We start from the raw sequence: 18,269 nt of genomic DNA on the forward strand, positions 1-18,269 counted from the left end.
GTGCCCATGCTGACCCCTGTCCACTGCCAAAAGCGCCTACAAAGAGCACGTGAGCATCTGAAATGGACCCTGGAGCAATGGAAGAAGGTGGCCTGGTCTGATGAATTACGATTTCTTTTTCATGTGGACGGCTGGATGCATGTGCATTGCTTACCTGGGGAAGAGGTGACACCAGGATGCCCTATGGGAAGAAGGCAAGCTGGTGGAGGCAAGCTGTGGAGGCTTATGTATGAGGGAAACCTTGGGTCCTGGCATTCAAGTGGATGTTACTTTGACACATACCACCTACTTAAACATTGTTGCAGACTAAGTACACCCCTTCAATGGTATTCCCTAATGGCAGTGGCCTCTTTCGGCAGGGTAATGACAAAGAGGTCAAGTTACTGACTTGGCCTCCAAATTCCCCAGATCTCAATCCAATCAAGCATCTGTGGGATGTGCTGGTCAAACAAGTTCGATCTATGGAGGCCCCATCTCACAACTTACAGACCTGAAAGGATCTGCTGCTAATGCCAGATACCACAGCACATATTCAGAGGTCTTGTGGAGTCCATGCCTCACCAGGACAGAGCTGTTTTGGCGGCACAAGGGAGACCTACACAATATTAGGCAGGTGGTTTTAATGTTATGGCTGATTGGTGTATATGGAATATAATGTCAAGTTTAAATTTCTTATTTATTTACATTTACAGCCTTTAGCAGACACCTTTATCCATAGTGACTTATAGAAGTGCTTTGGAGTCAATATCAGAAACACATCCTCATGCTAGTTCACTAGGTCAGGGACAAAGAATACAATCAAGAACATTTTGTGAAACCCAGTCATTTTATATTATTTGCATTCATTTAAGAAAATTAAAAATACTGAACACAAGCCAACACAAAACATTAAGACAAATAAAACTAGTCATTCAATTATGACAAAAGAAATTCTTCTGTATAAACAGAGGATAGGATGGTCTGTCTGTGCATAGCTGTAAACAGATCCTTCAGCTGATGGAGAATTATGGTCACTCTTAGGAGGCAACACTCCAGCATATTGGCCAAGACACTTAAAACTATTTAAAAATAGCAGTTTCTCTGTGTGACTTGCTTGATGTGCATGAACACCTGTGTACAGTGTAGATCTTTTTTTCTCCTTCGTTTTGATGTCAGACCATTTTCTTTTCACCTGGTTGAATTCACACCTAATTCACCTTTTCTGTAATTTGTCTTTAGGTTTTCACCATTTTAAGTGCTGTTATGCTGCATGGATATCTATATATATCCATATGTATGTATGCACCGATCAGCTATAACATTAAAACAACTGACAGGTTACATGAATAACATTGGTTTTAATGTTATGGCTGATTGGTATATGTACTGTATATGGCATAGATGCAAGTCTAAATAACTTACACTTCTACTTCTAAGAAAGTGTTGCCATTTACTCATCATTTCAGCACAGTGAGGTTTACTTCTAATGGAGTTTTTTGTGGGTGTCATCAAATGCAAATCAGCTATGCCGTGCAAAAGCCTGGTAATTTACGAGTGATTGTCATTCATCAGCATATGTACACGAAAGAAGAAAATCAGTGTTTCCAAAACTTTTGTAAATCTGGCAGAAATTGTTCGTTTGGTTTGGCTTATGCAAACATTTAAACACAACTTTTCTGAAAGATTGATAAATGAGGCCCTGCAATCTGCATATTACTGTTAATATAAGCAGCTTATTTTCATTGACAGCAGAGGGCACAACAGTGTATCTCTCCTTACTGCCCCCATGTTTCTAGGCATTATACATTTACTGACCATTAAAAGCAGTATGTTTCACAGTACTGCCCAGTTTAAATGTCTATATTTTACTCATGTTAATAATTATTTGTCACATTTTTAAAGGGTTTTTTTTAACGTCACATTTTATTTACAAATATAGGGAGGCTTACATAATGAAGCTGGTCACAAAAGATTAGAGATGGAGTAGTTATAAATAAAAAAGTAAGCCCACTGTAAACTCTGCTTCACCACTTGGTATAATCAAATATGACATGGAGCTCACCATGTGTTGCTGCTGTGAAAAAAACTAATGACAACCTGCCATACAAACAGAAATCATGTTTCACAACTTTTTTTTTTTTTAAGTAAGACATTTCTTTTTTAAGTATTAATGTTGTCCCAATGTGCATAAACTCACTAAAGCTGGAATTAAATTTGTAACCAGTCAAGTAGTGGATAATCTGTTTAATAATATATTAAATAGATGAATAACTGCCATGTAAACCTTTGAACCGGATTACTTTCACAAGTATCTTTGCATATTTGTGTACTGCCCTGTGAGGAAGCAAAGTTCATGTTATAGCCTTTAAAAGATTTAGACACAAATAATTCTTCTTATGTTATAAAATGTTGGAGAATATTTTGCTAACATTAGCTACTCATTAACACTTTTACTATCCTAACATTTAGTAGAAATATTCTCTTCTGCATTAGTGCGTAGGTGTCACGTCAGCCACAGTAATGGCACAGAAACTACATTTCCCATCAGCCCAATCACATGATCTGGTCATACGTCCATATGATTACCCGCACCTGTGTCCTGTTTCACCTAATTAATAACACTACTTAAGTTCTGACCTTCTGTATTTCTTTGTCAAGCATTTGTCTTGTGTGAACTATTATCGCCTCTAGTCTGTGTGGGTTTCTTGCCTTGAAATCTTAGTTCATATTCATGGTTGTTACATCCAAAATATTTGTTTTCTTCTTGTTTTTCTTGATAATAAATAGCCTGCACTTGCATCTGCCTCCATCTCCAATCCCTGACAGTAGGCAGAAAAAATTTTAGATTTTCAAATATTCACTTTACAAAAAAAATGCATTTTACATATAATATTTTGTATGCCATTAAAGAAAATAACATTAACTACAGACCACGTTTCAGAATGAAAGACAGAGCTGAGAGACAGAAGCAATGGAAAGCCAAAGTGTGCAGAAGATCCATGGCAAGTTCTGCTTGGAACAACCAACCAGCTGTTTTTCTTATAAAACTGAACCACAGTAAACCTGAGTGTTACTGACCCAGTCATCCAGTTTTAAAGGCAAAGGCTGATCACCAAATATAGATATATTTGTAGCCCATTTTTAATATTTAGACAGCTTTAATTTTTTTTATTTTTATTTATTTATTTATTTATTTTTAATTTTATTTCTTTACATCTGCCAAAGACTTTTGCACAGTACTGTACAGAAATTAAGGTAAACACAGACAATGTTGGGATACCTTACCCAAACGTGTTGGGAGCTAGGAATGGGGAAAAACGTAGGCTGTCTGAGGGTCTTTGAGGATTTCTGAGGATATCTAAACTACCCCACCTCCCTTTGTATCTTACTCTGTAGGAGTAAGGAGTTAAATATGGGATTTTGAGAAATGGTTTTAAAATAAGCCCCTTTGACCTCTATATGTCTGGTTAATTAAAGAGATTTCCTGAGGCACACTTTTAAAGAGCTTTTACTAAAGCTTCTTTGCTGAAGGGTATGGCTCATAGCTAGTCCATTCAAATATACATCCAGGAAGAAAATATGTCCCTCATTAGTGTCCAATCTACAAAACTATTTGCCACATTTTGTGTCAGATTGCTGGTTAATATTACTGGAGTTTTCTTTTGTCCTGACAGAGGAATTCCTTCCATATTTCTGTGTCCATGTTTCAACCAACTTATTTTTATCAAGAATACTTGGTGTCTGAGATCTTCTTCCATAGCAGCGTTTTGAGGTTGTTTAACACAAGTGAGTGATGCACCTCCATTTGCGAGGCCAGGCCACTCAGTGTCATGCAGGTGCGTAGTTGCTTGTCCAAGTCATCCATCAAGTCAGACGGCACCCCAAAAACCAGGAAATCTCTCAGGAGAGCACACACTTTAGCCAAATTTGGTCGCACCACCTCCACGTTGCACTGTTTGGCCAGGCGGTCACAAGTGGCTGTGCAGTCGCTCCCAAATGTGCAGTCAGTGTTAACTTGGCAAGCCCGTCCTCTCAGGAATGCCCGTACGGTGGCTTCCGGCACCACAGTTCCCAGGTCAGGCATCTTGCAGTCATAGTTGGTGCTGTAGCCCACTCGCTGAGGTGTAGCATCGCACATGTAGAAGGTGCCATAGGCACCATGGAAGAGTTCTTCAACCATCTCTAGCAGACCAATCGCAACGCGGGCACGGCGTGGCCAGGCCGGAGCCAGCCAGTGATTCAGGGAGCTGCTTAGAGCTTTGGGCACCAGGGGATGAAGCCAGGATGGTATGTTTACACTGAAGAGGGTGCTGTGGGCCACATACTCTGTGGTGTAAAGCTGGCCACAAAACCCCAATAGACGGGGCGCATGCTCTTTATCCTGTAGCACCAGAGTCAAGACAAACTCATTAATGCGCAGCAGAGCCCACACTGACTTTGCTTCAGCTAGAGACACTTTTCCGTCGGCGTTGACATCGGCCAGTGAGACAATGCGCAAGACTAGTGAGCCGAGAGACAGCTGTTCACCCAGACTGTTCTACAGAGAGGACAGAAAGATAAAGGGACAGACCGACAGAAAGACAAAGAAAGACATGTAAAGAGAAAATGATTTTTCTGAGCTGGAGTATTGCAATGCTATGCATACAACCGTAACACTTTAAATTTAACATTTTTAGACTATTCGCTTTTCTTGGCAATTTACTGTATATGCACCATTATTTTTCATGCCAATAAAGAAAAAGAAAAAGAAAAACAAAAAGAAAAATGATAAGAACTCCGACAGGGTCTTTATTGCCTAATTGGCTGGTCACTTGAATTAAGTTAACCATTGTTGAAAAAAAAGGTCGATCATATAATACAAAACACTTGAAATCTATTTAACAGAGACCCATTGGTTTGAGATCTATGGGTGGAATGTTCATAAAGAAAAGGCTCTATTAGCTTGAATTTGTACTTGAGCTATGAATATAGACAACAAGTAGATGGCAACCCCTGTCTTGTGTAAAAAAAAGAAATCAGTGGACAGAAGTACCTTAAGAAAAGAGTGCAGCATCTCTCGGAATTCATCCATGGACGTGCCACGGGTGGGTTTATCATACAGACTGGCATCGCGTTGAGCATCATGTAATCCACACTTTACTATCACAGCTTTCTCTTTCCACATGGCACTGTACACCTGCAACACACACACACACACACACACACATTTGTCTTACTATCCTTATAAGGATTGACATAATTATTAATGCCACTCATTAATGATATGCCACGCATATATCTAACCCTATCCTTAACCTCACTAACCAACAGGAAACCTTTTGGCTCTTTCAGTTTTGGAAATAAAACCTTAAGAATTTGAAGGGTATATGTGAGTGTGTGTAGTATGTGATTATGTGACTTTGGTGTTTGGTTGTTTGTCCAATCAGCTGAGCAGTTTTACTCCTTGCAGGTTCAACTTCAAACAATTTCAAAGAAAGATTTTAAAAGGGCATTTTTCTGTGTTCAAACATCTGAGTGCATGACTAGTAATACTCCAAGTATTGCAGGTAACTGAAAATGTACCTCAGCTAAGCTATTTCCTACATAAATATGCTAGCTGTGCCAATAATATATTTACCTTACACTCCTTATCCAAACCAAAAATGTGTTTTTAGACTGTTATGAGGCCTTTGTTTCTCACCTCATTGCATAATTTTGTCTTGATCCACTAAAAGTAATACATTTTGGGTCAGAGTAACTGAAAGTAAATGTAAATGAAGCAGTCTAACTTAGTCTGAAGGGAACTCTCATACACTTTGTACTCTAATGCACATTACAAGCAGTACGTAGTTTGTAGTAAACTGTAATAACGAAATCAAAATGAGGTGTTGGTCATTAGGAGATGATAAATTACCTGATGTGTAGGCGATGTGGAGAGGCAACGCTGTAGAGTTAGAGTTTTCTCCTCACACAGAGACTTACACACAGAGCCAGAGATAATCCCCTTATGGTAGTGCTCGCACTGACACATGCACACACACAAGACAACATTTTCATATTCTAACGTGAGTACAATATACACACATACACAATACACATACAATATCTATGTGAGTTCCTGCAACTACTGTGTCAAACTCCTTGTGAGTGATATCTTACTTGGCCTGATCATAAGAGTGTGTGTGAGATCTTGTTAACAGACATGCAACAATGTGTCTTTCTCTACTGAGTCTCTTGACTCAAAAATTTAAGTATTTCAAACATCTCATATAAATTCTGACAAGAATCTACATACAGTATATGGATACAAACTAGAGTTCTTGACATTTCATTGTAAAAAGATTCCAGCTCCAAAACTTCCTTACCCTGGGCTCTGCCAAATGTGGTGTCTTGATATGATACTTTTTCCACACAGCAAAAATAAACATTGTCTGAATATGTGCCTTAGATTTCCATTTTCAGTTGATTAAAACATTCATCATTATAAAGGTATAATAATTGAAACTTAATAACAACATAGTGTTAGTGTCATCCATTCAGACTCAGCAGCATATAACAAAATCGTTGCATTAAAATTTAACAAAACTAAGCATGGCTAAATAAACAAGGGGGTGTGTCTGAAGCACAGGGCTTTTTCCATTCAGCTGTTAGCTCTCAGAGTAGCTCTATATGTGTAGTGCTATAAGTACGTTTGAATCCTGCATTCTCCACTACCAGATATGAAGTTCCCAATCGCCGTGGTGATTGAATCAGGGATGAAAAGCTGCCTAAATGCTTCAGAGAGTTCACTGCATGCATGTGTGTATCATATAGATGTACAGTACTGTGCAAAAGTCTTAGGCACATGCAAAGAAATGCTGTAGAGCAAAGATGCCTTCAAAAATAATGAAATTAAATGTTATTAAATTAAATGTCTACATAAAAAATACTATAAAGACCAGTGAACAGGAATACATGAAACAAAGTCAATATTTGGGGTGATGATCCTTTGCTTTAAAAAAAAAAATAGGTACAGTCTCAGGTGCAGTGTGTGCAGTTTTATAAGGAAATGAGCTGTAAGTGTTACTGAGCATCTTGCAGAAGCAGACACAGTTCTTCTGGAGACTTTGACTGTCACACTTGCTTCTTATTTTTGCAGCAAAACCCAGCAGCCTTCATTATGTTTTTTTTGTCTGAAAAGTGTCTCTTATGTAATATGCTGCTTTCATTCCTGACATAGAAACCTTTTTCTGTAACATAAAATTTTGTGCTGGAAAACTAATGTTTGGAAATCTAAAATGTTTTTGTACTGAATCAATTATGTAGAAGTCATAAGATAAAAATCTATAACAAAATTGTACTAAAAATAGGGTGTCTAAGACTTTTGCACAGTATTGTATGTTTAAAGTATTAGCACTGGTGTAATGTACACATATTTGGTAGATTCGGCACACTGTTTCGGTCCACTATTCACTGGCCATCAAGTTCATAACTTGAAGCCATATTGTTTGCTACAGAGATGTACTGAATCCTCCTGTTGAATGAAACAATACTATTTGTCATATCATTACAGCCCTAGAAATGTGATATAATGCATTAGTGAGGCATTCCATGTTACAAAGCTGGAGCTAAATTATTTTTGTGAATTTTACAGTTACCATTAGTGCTGAGCAATGAAAACAATTTGGATTTGCATTGCAATAAAGTTTTCCTCAAAAAGAAAAAAAAAGCTAATGGATGCAGCCTGGTCATATTGTACATAAGGTTTGCGTAAAGCCAGTGTATAATAGCCATTCACTTCGCTGAATTACACACCCACTTGGAGGAAATATGTTTAAACAGAAGGCTATGTCAGGAAGGCAAGTGAAGACAGGCCTGGGAGTGAATATGATGATGAATGTGGGTCATCTGTTTTTCTGTATTCTGATGATACTGTTCCATAGAAAAGCTGCACCACTTCTAACATATGAACGTGGTTTGTACATCTCAAGTCTGATCAAGCACAGTTAAGCCCAAAATGCAAAACATGCCACCATTCAGCACCAAATCTGGAAACAACACTGATTTGTTCCATAATTTGAAAAAAAATACCACCCTGTAGAATAAATGCAGCAGGGGTGGACAAATCACATGCCCAGGAACACATGATAAACAGATTAGTTTATTATTTTTAGTGGACATGTAGGGTTGGCACTCTGCTAATGTAGCAGTCATCATTGTTTTTTCTTCTCTTGTCCAGCAACCAGAGAAAAAAAAAGCACTTTCACAAAACAAAAGTTGTCATTTGGAATGCAAGTTTAAATGTAATGTGCTTCATGCTTCATGCTGTAACTACAGTGCATGCTACCAAGAGGAAAGATGCTAGCCAAACTCGAATCTTTTACATGCAATGTGACACACCTCATAGCTGAAACGTTAGCCAACAACTTGCAAGTGTGCAAACACAATGTGCTACATCAGAAACTTTTTAGGAGAGGATAAGGATCATGGCTACATAAAATTGTCCTCTTCCCAGGAACTGATATACTCTTTCATTTCCCTTGTTAATGCAAGTTAAGCTAACTAGCTTGCCATAAGTTTTATATTATGTTAGCTACCACTTTTGAGCCTAGTCACTTGCTGGGCACCTAAAACATGAGTCTGGTCAGCACACTGAAGCTTTCACTAGCTGAAGCTTAAGTTTCAACCTTTGGTTTATTCAGTCTGCATAATTTAAGAGTCTATTCTTTAAAAACTATGACAGCATTAAAAATTCTGTATCATGATAAATATTGAGAATGTTTTTTTTTTTTTTTTTTTTTAATCATAATAACATTTTTGGCCATATCGCCTAGCTCTAGTCTGCTAGCTAGGGACTCATACAGATAAAATTTTGAAAGCTTAAGCACTAGCATTTAGTGACAAGTTAAAGTGCAGTTCGAGACCCAGAGGCATGACATATCCTCTCTTTAATAATGAGATCTTCTCAGTGCAGCAGTCTTGTTTTGAATTAATTGGGTTAATTGATTCTGTCCAAATCAGCTAGACAGTAATGATTTGTTTCAGAGTTTCTTGCTCTGTATTCAGTCTGTTGGCTAACCTGTATGATATTTAATGTAGTTTAATGAACCACTGAAAACCGACTTAATGCAGCATGAAAAAATCCACATATATAATGTATTAATGTATAGAGTATGATGTTACTGTTTATGTTTAATGATATAAACCATTTTGCTTCATAGCTTAATGCACGCATATGTACACTTATTTGGAGTTGGTAACACCAGTTATTCATTACTAATATCGATCCTAGCAATATATGCTGAAATACTTATGTTTCAGAGTGATACTGTGTTTTAATGCATATTTTTATTTCATTAGTTTTTGTTTTGCATTACTATTAAGTGTGCTTATATTAATTCTGCCCTTCTATTTGCACTAAATCTGGTTGGAATAAACGATTAAAGAAAACTCATTAATGCTAACTTCAGTAAAATAGAGATTTGCACTGACTATATGACAGTGAACATTAATGCAGTAATTTACAGTGAGCATGGGCGATGGCAGATGTGTATTCTGGGAGCTGTAGTGCAGTAGCTTACAATGAGCATTGTGCAGACATGGCCCCTGCACAGCTCAGAGTAGGAGGAGTACTGTATGTAGACGACCCAGCTGGCCACCAGTACACCCAACCATGCCACCATCAGGTACTTCACCTTCACTGCAGGCAAACGGGACTGAGCACAAATAGCAAGAAAGAAACAGAGAAAGACAGTGATTAAGAAATTAGCAAAAAGGGAGACAAACAAATGTTTGAACTCCTCACAGATTATCTTCTCCAGTAAAGAAAGCCACACTATTAAACACAGGTTGAAGTGTGAATGAATCACAACCATACTTCCCAGACAAGCTAAATAATCTTTGTAGCATGTGATAAATATACCACTGGTATGTAAAAAAAAAAAGTTAAGTTACTTCATGCAAATCATAGCAAGAAACTAGTATTCTCACAAGTACATTTAACTTTTAAATGTTTGGTGATAATATTCTACATTAATACTATATTTATTGTACCTACTATAGATGAGATTGTTTTAGAAACAGGGCTGTATGAAAATGCTTGGAGTGGGCAGGGCATTGTGTGCCGTTGCACAGATATCCTGCCTAGGCTATACAAAAAGCATCCTATGGCCTTAAGTAGTCTACGTTATGTAAGCATAAAAGAAGAAGAAGAAATAAATAAAAGCAATTGCGCACATCTTTGTCAGTTCTTAAAACTCAGGCTATGGCACTTAAATAGTCTGTTTAATAGAGTAGTAGTATGTTTAAAATAGTAGGCAGCCAATCTGAGCGGCCAGAGCAGTACCAGCAAGTTTGCCCAGGTGTGAAGGAGTGTGTGAATGTGTGTGCATGGTGGCCTGAAATGTACTATCCAGGGATAGGTTCCGGATCCACCGTGACCCTGACCAGGATAAATGCATGTGCTTTGAAGCTAATTTAAAAGCAGGCCACACTAAAATTAGGCTGCAAACAACTGAATAGCAAAATGTGTTACAAAGATCACACATGTATGTGCGTTCCCCTCATCTGAATCAAATTACCAATGTTTTACATGCCTATTTAAAATAATACACTGTATGCATAATACACTGCTTAAGAAAAACATATACAGACCAGTAAGCTCAACCAGATTACACAGGTATCCTGAAGTTTGCTGCACATAAACTGTAAATTCCTCTGTTCCATAGAGATCCGGAGAGGTCCATATTGGTACCAGTTATGGATGTATGTGGAAAAGGTAAATTTTCATGTTTAATCATTAATTAATTGGTGAATAATCCCCTGTGATGTTCTGTGTGGGAACATTTTCACAGAAGACATTTGCATTTCTTATCTTTATAATACCTTGTTAATAAATTGGTTTCCTTTCTTTGGTTATTTCTCGCAAACTGGATTGTTTGCCTTGAAGTTCAACCCCTCCCTAACCCTAACTAAATGTCACTGGTTCCAAACTTAGTCTGTCCCATACCTCTAGAGCCATAATCTTCATTGGTTTCTTTCTTTGTTGCTCCTGTACAGGAGTGATTTGATTAGCTGCATGCCTTCCATTATTATTGATGTTATTGTATTTATTATTATTATTATTATTAATAATAATAATAATAATAGAAGTAGAAGTAGAAGAAGAAATCTGATATCCGTTTCCATATGAGCTACTGGCAGGAGAAAGTGCAACAGCATACTTTGATTTTAATGTTTTGACAACTTCAGCATTCAGTTATCAGTTATAAGGAGGTGAATTTACTTTTGAGAGATGAAACACTGAAAAAAGGGAAAGTGAGGGGAAAAGGTCAATTTCAGTAACCAACTATAGCTGAATGTTGACTGTGTACAACTCTATAGTTGTTAACTAAATATTGTGAGAGCTGATTCAATGGTGTAAGAGTTATATACGATATGACAGTGTCAGTATAATGATAAATGATAATGATAATATAAGGATTAAAATTACTTTTAGTATCACCTGGCAACACCTGCATAGATGTTTGCACCATGTGGTTTTACTGGCACTTTGTTAACAGAAGCTAAATATGGCAAAAAGTCTTCCAATTATGTGATATCCTATGATTTTTTTATTTTTTATTTATTTTTTATCAGTAGCTCAACAGTTGAGGTTTTGGGATTGCAGTCATTGTTGTTTTTAATAGTAATAGTAATAACAATATTATTATTAAAATAATAATAATAATAATTATTATTATTATTATTGTTGTTGTTGTTGCTGTTATTATTATTAGTGGTGGTAGGGGTAGTATTGGGTTATTATTGTTGCTGATGCTAATTGTCAGCACGGAAAATGTGGTTTAAACTTCCTGGGGAAAATTAATTAATGAATGTTAAAAAATAAAAATAAAAAACATTACGTAATTTCATAACTTATTGAAATGTTCAGGAATTGAATTCACCATGTGCACAGCAGACTAGGGGAGGAACACAGGGAGATGAAGAAGGCAGCCTACCTGCAGGCCCTTGGGAAGCGGGCACAGCAGCACGAGATGCGCGAGCCTCCGCAGAGCGCGTGGCATCTTCGCGACGGTCTCCGCGAGCCGCTCACGTCCTCTCACCGCCATACGCAACACTGCGACCCGACATTGCGGGCGCCCCCTTTAAAATCACTGGTCCTACAATGGCCACGGAGGGGATTAAGAAGGAGACCTCGAAAACGACCTCGGTCCGTTCAACAAACACTCAAATCGTCCGGTGCTGACGTTTGGTTTATCAGCGCGAGCTTCCTTTTATGAATGGAACAATGGCCTTTCCTAAATGTTAACAACGTGTCCTTTATAGTGCCGCATCCCGCCGCATCGATGCAGAGCGCAAACTCGCAACGCTCATGTCTCCTGAACCTTCCGCGCTCCGAGCTTCTATTTTTACTGTCAGCTGCATGAGAACCAGGTTCCGCGAGGCCCGATTCTCCTGCCCTCACGCACACAAACGAATGGCCGAACGGCTTTTCTCTTTCTCCCTCGTTGTGATTCGACGGTGTTTAAAGGGGTGGTTGATACATGCAGAGCGGGGGGTTAGACCGCCCAAAGAAAAATACTCTCTTAAAGGAATAGTTTTGGGGTGATAGGACTGGAATCTCAGGCTAAATTCACACAGTCAACTCAAATCTGAGTTTTGGTATATTAAAGCAGGGAAGAATTTGAATTCGATTTCAAATACAATTAAAATTAGATTTGTGTCTCAGTTCTGGTCCAAGTAGATGTACATTTCGTTCATTCATTTTCCTGTTCAAATCCTAAAATAGAAAAAAAGGAACTTGTCCATATTTGGATGTTAGAAACATTGTTAAATTAAGGAAATAAGCCATTTTCCTACACTTTGAGTAATCAGAACTCATTTTTAATTATTTTTTTTTTTTTAAGTTTATAAACTCAAATGTCAGAGGTTTGTACATCTTGCAGTTTTATCACATATTTTAAATGTGTACTAGTTTACTAATGAGCAACTCAGAATGTCTATTACTATAAAATGTTCTTCTTCTTTCGGCTGCTACTTCCTGACGCAACCCTCCCCAATTTTATCCGGGCTTGGGACCGCCACTGGGAGTGCACTGTCTTGTGTAACCCCAGTGGCTGGGGTCGGTTACCTGGCCAGGAATGGAACCCTGGCGGTGGGAGCGCCATAGCCTAACCACTAGTCCTCCAGGAACCCTTTTTTACTTTTGTAAAAAAAGTACTATTATTCAAAATAATTACTTAATTGTAAAGTAAACAGTTTTGAGTATTTTAACTAACAAAACACAAAAAAAATTACAATACCCAAAATTACACAAATGGCAACTTAAATATTTTGTGGAAACTGATTAGCCTTATTAAGCTTAAGTAACTCACACATGACACATGCTATGAATGAACATATACTGAAAATAGGTTCAAATTTAAATTTATTTATGAAATACAGATCAAGTTTTCTAATACCTTTCTAATAATTAAAAGGAAATAATGAATTTGACAAATTTACAGATTTGGTAAAATATTAATATAAATCAGCTGCTTCCAGAGCTTGTCATTTTTTTTTATGTTTGAAACAAAAATCACAATAGGATATCTCAGAAGTCTACATGTGACATAATTTATCATGATAGATATTATATGATCATAATGCTAAGCTCTGTCTTCAGGACACAATCACCTTAGCCATAAAAAAACTTAAATCTTATACGATTAAATTTACTTTTCTGTCTATTTTTCAAATCTAAACAAAATTGTTTTAGTGTCCACAAACAGAGCCTCTGAATAACTTGATCCATGGGCATCAACATTATAAAGTAGAAACAAAATAAGCTAGTGCCCACCAACATGGAAGAATGGCAGGTCCTTCAAAGGTGGTCCAACTGAAAGTCAACAGTACATTAACCAACTTGACTAAGATAAAATTAAAACAAACACAGTGTCTGAGTAGACCTCATTATTGATGCTGCAACAAGGGAAGTTGTCATTGCCTATATCATTGCCTATATATTTAGGGTCTGTAATCTAGGTGATTTCCTGTCCTCCAATCCAAGTAAAAAATTTTTGGACAAATTCAAAGGTCCTGGTCATTCCTTTAGGATAGCTGAGGTTAAGAGCATAGATCAAGCTGATAATTACCAGAAAATCATCTGCAAGACTGCAGAAGTTGGTTACTTCATCATTCGGTGGGTGGTAGGATCTTTTGTTGTCACTAACAACAGAACGTAGAGCTAATGGAGCATCCCCAAGGGTTGTCTCGTCAAGCACTGCCAGATTTTAAGTGAAAGTAGCAACATTCTGTATTTAGTTTAGAGAAAGGGACAAATAGCAGTTCATCTAGATTGATCCTGATAGAATACATTTAAGAAAACTTACCATGCATGTCCTAAAAAAATGAGACATCCTCATGCAGCAAGATAGGAAGAGCGTAAAGGACTGTAGTGTGACTTGTGTGGATATCATGTAGTTCCTAACAGACAAAGAACAACCATAACATACTCATGTTAGGTAAACACAGTTCATCCAAACATGAAACCAGTTAAGAAATGCCTTTAACCAACCATCTGCTTTTATCTGCATATCAGACAAAACTACCTCAGAATTACAAAACTCTTCTAACCTGGGGTGGGTTTCCTGATAATGATGAAGCTTAGTGAATAACAAACAACTTAAAGAAGGATGTACATTATGTATGAGCCTGTTTTGCAAGAATTTCCTGAAAGCCTTCGTTATCAGGGATTTGACGAACGAGTTGTAAGTAGTTCTTTGTTGACTATACCTAGCCCAAGTCTGGATCCATTGACAGTCCGAAGGTAAATTTAATAGATGAATCAGAGACTGAAACAGCAGAAACAGACGATCCGTGGATGATAGATGCAAGTGTAATCTAAATTTTACAACAAAATTTGTATGGAAGAGCTACACTGGAAAAAAAATATGAATATGTTGGCATTGACAAGTATCAGATCAACTTGACTAACTCATGTGTGGCACCACAGTGTAGTGGGTAACATTGCTGTTGCACATTTCCGGCATCTTAGGTTTGACCTGGGGTTTGGGCATAGAATTTAATTTTATTTATTTTAATTTTTTTTTCAGTGTACAATACAATGACGAAAGGGAGTCCAAAAACTACACCACAAAAGATTTGTTGAATGTACTTGAATGTATGATTCAAATGTGTACATTAGTTCGACACAAATGATATTGTTACTTCAATATAAATTCATCTCTTTAACAATTAACTTGTTAACTTGTTGGTTCCATGTGAATATGATTTACGTACACAGTTTATAATTGCAGTTTGCTTCATTTGTGTTTGTACAGCTAACATAAAACAATGAAACAATATGTAAGTTTTGAACCTAAGATGCGTGAGGCAGGCTACCCACTGAACCACTGCAGCACAGATAACCTAATTAATCAGAGTAACACTAGGGGAATAGATCACACTCATGCAATAACTGAGGATTTTATGTATAGAAATTAGTGGCTTCTGCCTTTTTGAGGTAGAACTACACACAAGCTCCAAATAACAAAGTACTTCCTGAATAATGAATGGGTCAGGTTACTCGTTAATTTATGAATGAGTTTACATACTAAGTTAGTTATGAAAGGCTTCGGGAAACACTTGTTAATTAAAAAAACGTTCTTACAAACAAGATAACAAAGCATTTCAAGCGCTTTGGGAAACCGACCACTGTTCATTGTGAATCTTCAAAATGTCACCAAGTGCATTTGTAATCTGTCCTGTCTTTACATTCTTTACATCTGAACATGGTCATCAAATGCAGTGTGTGGCGATCCAGTTCTGCACAAAATTTTTTGGACAAGTTCAGGTTGGGGATTTCAGCTGAAAAACATCCATCCACCCATGTTCTTCTGTTTATCCAGACCTCCCTCTCCCTAGCCACCTCCTCCAGCTCCTCCATGGGGATACTCAGGCACTATGTAGATATAATCTCTCTATCTAGCCCTTGGTCCTCCCCGGGGTCTTCTGCCCATTGGAGATGCCTGAAAGACCTCCCCAGGGAGGCGTCTGGGAGACATCCTAGCAAGGTGCCTGAACCACCTCAACTGGCTCCTTTCAATGCAGAGGAGCAGTGACTCTACTTTGAGCTTCCCCCAAATGTCTGATCTCCGCAACCTATTTCTAAGGCTGAGCCCAACCACCCTGAGAAGGAAGCCCATTTCCACCGCTTGTATCCATGACCTCATTCTTTTGGTCACTACCCAAAGCTAGTGACCATAGGTGAGGGTTGGAATGTAGATTGAGTGGTAAATTGATACTTGGTAAATTAATATTGGGACTCAGGAGGTCCTCAATGTACTCCTTCCACATTCCGACTATGTTCACAGTTGGGGACAGCAAACAGCATGGGCAAGGCCCTGCTTCCCCCTCCTGATTCGCCTGATGGTTTGCCAGAATCTCTTCTAGGCCAAACAAAAGTCATTTTCCATTGCCTCACCGAACTCCTCCCATACCCGAGTTTTTGCTTCCCTCACTGCTCTTGCTGCACTCTGCTTTGCCGTGTTCGGGGGACTACTGCCACAGCAGGCACAGAGGACCTCGCGGCCACAGCTCTGTTCAGCTACCTCAGCAATGGAGGTCTGGACCTTTGCCTATTGCTGTTCAATGTCTCCAGCCTCTCGCGGAATGCAGGAGAAGCTCTGCAGGCGATGAGAGTTGAAGATCACCCGGACAGGTTCTGCCAAATGCTCCCAGCGTGCACTGTGCACTCACTACATGCTTGGGCTTACCAGGTCTGGCCAGCATCTTCCCTCACCACCTGTGGTGATCAGTTGATAGCTCAGCTCCTCTCTTCACCTGAGTGTCCAGGACATATGGTCGCAAGCCTGATGATACAACCACATAGTTGATCATCGAGCTGCGGCCTAGGGTGCTCTGATATCAAGTGTACTTATGAATGTATGTACTTATAATGTTCAAACATGGTATTCATTGTGGAGAAACCATAATTAGCACAGAAATCCAATAACAGAACACCACCCTGGTTCAGATTGGGCGGGCTGTTCCTCCCAATCGCTCCCCTCCAGATTTCACTGTCATTACCGACAAGAGCATTAAAGCCCCCCAGTAAATCTATGGAGTCTCCTGTGGGGGCACTTTCCAGCACCCCACCCAAGGACTCCAAGAAGGCCAAATACTCTGAACTGATGTTCGATGCATAAGCACAAACAACAGTTAGAGTTCATCCCCTGATACGAAGCTGAAGGGAGGAGACCCTCTCATTCACTGGGGTAAACTCCAACATACCAGCACAGAACTGTGGGGCTACAAGTACACCCACTCCTGCTCTGCACTTCTCACCCAGGGCAACTCCAGAGTGGATTAGAGTCCAGCCCCTCACCAGGAGATTGGTTCCAGAGCCCACCCTGTGCGTTGAGGTAAGCCCGACTACATTTAGACAGTATCACTCCACCTCCCGTACTCCGGCTCCTTTTCACACTAGAGAGGTCACTTTCCATGTTCCTAAAGCAAGTTTAGGTAGCCGGGGATCAGTCCGCCAAGGCCTCTGCCTTTGACTGCTGCCCAATCCACAATGTGCCTGACCCTTACTACTCCTCCTGCAGGTGGTGGGCCCACTAGAGGACGGTCCCATATGGCTTGTTTGGGCTGTGCCCGGCTGGGCCCCATGGGTAAGGTCCTGACCACCAGGCACTCGCCGATGAGCTCCCCCCTCCAGGCCTGCCTCCAGGGCAGGGTCCCAGTTTCCCTATTCCGGGTGAAGTATCTGGGTCCTTTATTTTTTTCTTTCATAACGGTCTTTGAATCGCTCTTAGTCTGGTTTCAGCTCAATATCAAAAGAAAATGTTGGAACGGGAAAAGGATCTGGAGCACTCAGTGGTTGACACTTCTCAAAGTATGTCGGTAGATGCAAAACAATTGGCACATTCTGAAACAGACTATTCTGCAAGTGAATAGTCTGCTTTTTCTGGTAGCTCATAAATGTCCATGTAACATCTAACCCAGACTTTTCTACTCAAGTCTGCCTGAGGGCAGCCTCCTGAATACTAAATGCACATCTTCAAAGGTATGTCCTATTTCCTGTGAAACTGCTATATAAAGCATATGAACTTGAACTCTGGCGCAAAGCCTTACAGTTTGCCTGCATTTTTGTGAGTTCTGAGCCATATTTTTGTTGATCGATTCTTTGTGTTTGACCGTATCTCAATTCTGCCTTTAGCCTTGCCCTTCTGAACTGACACTATTTTGCTATTTTTGGTATTTGCTAGTTTTGAGATACCTGCCTAGTATCTCAATATTGTTCTCAGACTGTGTTTTGAATCTGTTCCTGTTTTGGTGATTTTTCT

The 18,269-nt window shown here is 39.0% G+C and overlaps 1 protein-coding gene across 1 annotated transcript; it reads right to left on the reverse strand.

Moving 5' to 3' along the window:
- On the reverse strand, positions 1-12,471 carry dipk1b (divergent protein kinase domain 1B). The gene is made up of 5 exons (XM_026928738.3): positions 11,937-12,471; positions 9,519-9,653; positions 5,873-5,980; positions 5,012-5,155; positions 1-4,516 (listed from the first exon to the last, which is right to left on the reverse strand). Exons 1-5 carry the CDS (start codon positions 12,045-12,047, stop codon positions 3,704-3,706), a joined length of 1,311 nt encoding a protein of 436 aa, XP_026784539.1. The 5' UTR covers positions 12,048-12,471; the 3' UTR covers positions 1-3,703.
- Positions 12,472-18,269: the final 5,798 nt, after the last annotated feature.

This window comes from Pangasianodon hypophthalmus, chromosome 15 (assembly GCF_027358585.1).
Source record: "Pangasianodon hypophthalmus isolate fPanHyp1 chromosome 15, fPanHyp1.pri, whole genome shotgun sequence".
NCBI classification, from domain to species: Eukaryota; Metazoa; Chordata; class Actinopteri; order Siluriformes; family Pangasiidae; genus Pangasianodon; species Pangasianodon hypophthalmus.